The following is a 4,326-nucleotide window of genomic DNA, read 5'->3' as shown; positions in this document are numbered from 1 at the left end:
ACGGATCAGGACCCTCTTCTCGCCTTATTTAATAAAAAACAATCAAAATAAAATAGAAAATTTTTGACAAGATATTTTTCCAAAAAGTTTAATATAACAATGCTATCATAACAATATAATATTAATTATAATATAATAATATTTTAAACATATTTAACTAGATTCATACCTTGTACATATATTTAATAAATGCCATTTCCATACAATAGGAAGTGGTGGCTCTAGAAATATTGGACTTTGTGTGCCAACAAATGAAAACGGGAAAGATGCCACACGCGAGATCCTCTTGTTCTGTCCGTTTTGACGACAAGAAATTATATTATATTAATATGAAGGTCATCTAAGACTTTTTTGACGTGTTTCTCCCACATTAACAACCATAGATATTTAAAAAATAATAAGTTGCAACGAAAGTTTCGCAAGATTTTCGGTAATGCATCTATAAATAGGTAGCAGCGTAAGAGTGTCTGCAATAACCTTCTTGAACACTTTTTAAGTTGGTGTTTACTAATAATATTTTCTGACCTGCTTTTCACATGGCGATGGCGATGAATGGAGGAGAAATACCGACTTCAATACCAGATAACGCTTTCAACGTATGGGATGATGATTTTATCCAATCCATGCCAACACTGTACGGGGTAAGTCATCATGAATCATGTATTTTGCTACTCTTGTTTCCCTAGCTAGTTCACTGCAATGCAATGCTCATAATCATGTATTTTGTATTTGGTATTTTGTATTCTGTATTTTGTATTTGGTATTTTGTATTTGGTATTTTGTAGGAATCTGAATACCAGGAACGCGCTGAAACACTTGTGAAAGAAGTGAAGGTGTTGTTGAGAGAAATGCAAAGTGGAGATGGAGATTTGTTAATGGAGCGGCTTGAGATGGTTGATGCGTTGCAGTGCCTCGGAATTGACCGATATTTCGGCGCTGAGATCAAACTCTTTCTCGACTCTGCTTTCCGGTCTCATCTCATGACATCACATTTTCTAAAGTTTGCTTACTTGTAATATATACATTTTCTAATCTTTAATTTGAAATGAAACATTAATTGCAGATGTAATTGGGACACAAGTGTGGGCATCAGATTAGGAAGCGAGAATTGTAACTTGAATGCTACGGCTTTAGGACTAAGACTCTTAAGACTCCGCCGCTACGATGTATCTGCAGGTATATTTATAAATAACGCAAAATGTTTTATGACAAAATTATATTCCATGCCCGCAATTATATATTTATATTACATGGTGGAGAGTTTTGAGCAGATGTGCTGGAGAGTTTCAAGGATAGAAATGGGCACTTGTTCTTCTCTAGTTGTGGTGATGATGAGAATAACAATAGCAGATCATCAGAACAAGTGATGCGGGGCATGGTGAACCTGTTGAGAGCATCAAGCGTGGGATTCCCCGGAGAGAGGGTCATGGAGGAGGCTAAAGCCTTCACCTCCTCTCGCCTTAAGACCCTGTTACAAACACCTCATATTGGAGACTCCTACAGCGCAAGCCTTCTCAAAGAGGTATTAATAAATCTTATCTTCCCTGCCCAGATTAGAGATAACAGATTACAGGTGTCGTGATGATCCACTTCCATTTTAATTATTGCAGGTGGAGTACGCCCTCACATATGATTTTTCTTGCACTTTTCCGAGATGGGAGGCACGAAACTACATAGAGATATACGAGCTAGATGATCGCAGCTACACAAGTGTCGAGGCGTTCCTTTAAGTTTCCCATTCTTATTGGTTATTGTTACGCTGACTATGTTCACATCTCATCTCTTCCTTTCAAGGTTGAAGGACAAGAAGATTTTAGAGCTTGCCAAACTGGATGTCAATATATTGCAGTGTACCTACAAGATGGAGATGAAGATCCTCTCCAAGTATGTATTGATTAAGTGCTACATTCTAGTATCCAACACCACTCCCAATCTTCAGTAATAATGTAATTCATATTTATATTGTTAAAATCCGTTTCCTTCATTTCCTCATGTGTTACCTATCCTATCCTTTGATTTATAGGTGGTGGGTCGATTCCGGCGTTCCAAAGCTTATTGCAATGAGAGAGCGGTCAATTGAATATTACATGTGGGGGGTTAGTGCAGCGGATGAATCGGAATTCTCCAGCATCAGAATTGCTGTATCAAAATTATCAACTGTTGCCACCATTGTGGATGACATTTTTGACGACTATGCAACACCTGATCAACTCAATCTTATTCAGAAGGCCATTGCTCAAGGTTGGGATGTCTCAATTGTGACAAATATGCCACAGAATTTCAAGATGTGCCTTGAATTTGTTTTCAAAACCATGAAAGAATTGATAAATGAAGCCACCCAAAAACAAGGACGTGACATGATGCCTTTTGTTACAAAAGCAGTATGTATACCTCTTCAAACCCCTTTGTATATAAATGTATTTGAATATGATAGCTACAAAGTAGCATTACTTTCATGTAAAATTCTACACAACATGAGATTATTATTATAAATTAGATATTTCATATATTTATGCCATGCTTAATGCCCGCATCAAGTTCATTTATGTGGCACTGTTAAGATACCCATATTAATAAATCAGTACACTTTGTTCTTTCTAGTGGGAAGATTATATTGAAGCTAACATGGATCATGCACAATGGAAATCAAGTGGATATATTCCAACCTTTAATGAGTACCTCACTGTTGCTACAACAAGTGCAGCCATTGGACCCATATTGATGCATCCTCTACTACTGACAAGAACCATTTTAAGCGACGACTCTATTGAAAAGACGTTTCTGAATAAATCTAGATTCTATGAGCTCATATGGATTTGCATACGACTAATTGATGATGCCCGAGATTTTGAGGTCTGCTATTTTATTTTGATATAGACACTAGAGATAGAGACAAAATCATCGCTCTTTCAATATTAACATAACTAAATTGTTTGTGTTTAGGATGATAGGCGCCATGGAGAGATAGCCTCTGCCATTTCCTCTTATATGAGGGACCATCCCGAATGTTCACAAGTAGAGGCACTAAATTACATCATCAATTTTGTTGAAGAATCCTTAAAAGAATTAAGATGGATATATCTAAAACCAGATAATTCTCTACTCGAATGGGAAAAGATATCCTTTGATTTTAATAGAGGACTGCAATTCCTTTATATATTTGGAGATGGCATCACTTATTCTCACAAAGAGGTCAAGAATCAAGTACTCAAACTTTTTGTTGATCCAGTAGTGATGTAGAAATGAAAACCTAGATTGAGGCAAACTTCCTACTTTGATTTTGATTTTGATTTTGCAGGTCCAGTAGTGTTAGTCAGTTTATGTAGTCGCATTTTATCTACTATCCAAATTTATTTAGGTTTATATTTGGGTTTCTCAGTAACTTGTCATTCAATAGATATTGGGGATTTTATATGAACTATATACACATATTATGTGGGCTTCATATTTAAAACAAGTGCACTTTGTCTCCATATCTTGAGTATAATTTGATCACTTGATTATACTATTTGATCATAACATTATATTTTTGTTATTCCTATCACAATACTACAACATGTTTCATACTCATCTATAACATGTTTATGTAGTTGTATCTTTGTGAAAATTTCATTAATATAATATTTGTTAGTATTGTTGAAAATATAACAACTCTTTGTTAACATCCCAATGGGAAAGGATTGAGGATTTTAATGACACCCTCATTGAGTAATTAATATTATACAAATAACTCCCACTCTATCTACAATCATGACATACATAATAATTATTCGCGCACTTCTCTTTAGATAGATTAGAAATTCAATAATGTTATACTATTTGATCATAACATTGTATTTTTGTTATTCTGATCACAATACTACAACATGTTTCATACTCGTCTATAACATGTTCATGTAGTTCTATCTTTGTGAAAATTTTATTAATATAATATTTGTTAGTAATGTTGAAAATATAACATCTCTTTGTTAACATCCCAATGGGAAAGGATTGATTGTTTGAATGACACCCACATTGTATAATTAATATTATACAAATAACTCTCACTCTATCTATAACCACACCATAGATAATAATTATTCATGCACTTCTCTTTAGATAGATTTCAAATTAAATAATGTGTACTATTTTAAAACTTTTCTTAAATGAATTAAAATAAATATTAGTCTTCCCTTTTCAATGTCTTATAACTCAATTTAGAATTTTAAAAAATATCAAAGCATTTTCAAGGTCACAATAAACATCCAAAAGGATAGTAAAAAATTGATGTTCCATCCTATATAAAGAATAGTGATAATTATGTAGAAGCACTAACAATTTTATTTC

The 4,326-nt window shown here is 33.9% G+C and overlaps 1 protein-coding gene across 1 annotated transcript; it reads left to right on the top strand.

Annotated features, from left to right (window-relative positions):
* Positions 1-431: 431 nt before the first annotated feature.
* On the top strand, positions 432-3,473 carry LOC149554994 (alpha-humulene synthase-like). Its single transcript, XM_089829025.1, has 9 exons — positions 432-641; positions 786-970; positions 1,064-1,176; positions 1,272-1,522; positions 1,611-1,699; positions 1,792-1,884; positions 2,024-2,381; positions 2,602-2,853; positions 2,944-3,473. The coding sequence occupies exons 1-9, from the start codon at positions 537-539 to the stop codon at positions 3,238-3,240; spliced, it is 1,743 nt and encodes a 580-aa protein (XP_089685151.1). The 5' UTR covers positions 432-536; the 3' UTR covers positions 3,241-3,473.
* Positions 3,474-4,326: the final 853 nt, after the last annotated feature.

Source organism: Cupressus sempervirens, chromosome 5 (assembly GCF_028749045.1).
Source record: "Cupressus sempervirens isolate cs-2001-9-10 chromosome 5, ASM2874904v1, whole genome shotgun sequence".
NCBI classification, from domain to species: domain Eukaryota; kingdom Viridiplantae; phylum Streptophyta; class Pinopsida; order Cupressales; family Cupressaceae; genus Cupressus; species Cupressus sempervirens.
Note: the sequence above shows the minus strand (reverse complement) of the source record. Positions and strands in the feature narration are given on the sequence as shown.

What these genes read in the sequence shown, in the direction of transcription:
- LOC149554994 (XM_089829025.1), top strand. Translation starts at nt 537, where the DNA reads ATGGCGATGGCGATGAATGGAGGAGAAATACCGACTTCAATACCAGAT. An exon ending in ATATACGAGCTAGATGATCG is followed by an intron (nt 1,700 to 1,791) that starts CAGCTACACAAG and finishes TCTCTTCCTTTC; the next exon opens with AAGGTTGAAGGACAAGAAGA. An exon ending in TGCCTTTTGTTACAAAAGCA is followed by an intron (nt 2,382 to 2,601) that starts GTATGTATACCT and finishes TGTTCTTTCTAG; the next exon opens with TGGGAAGATTATATTGAAGC.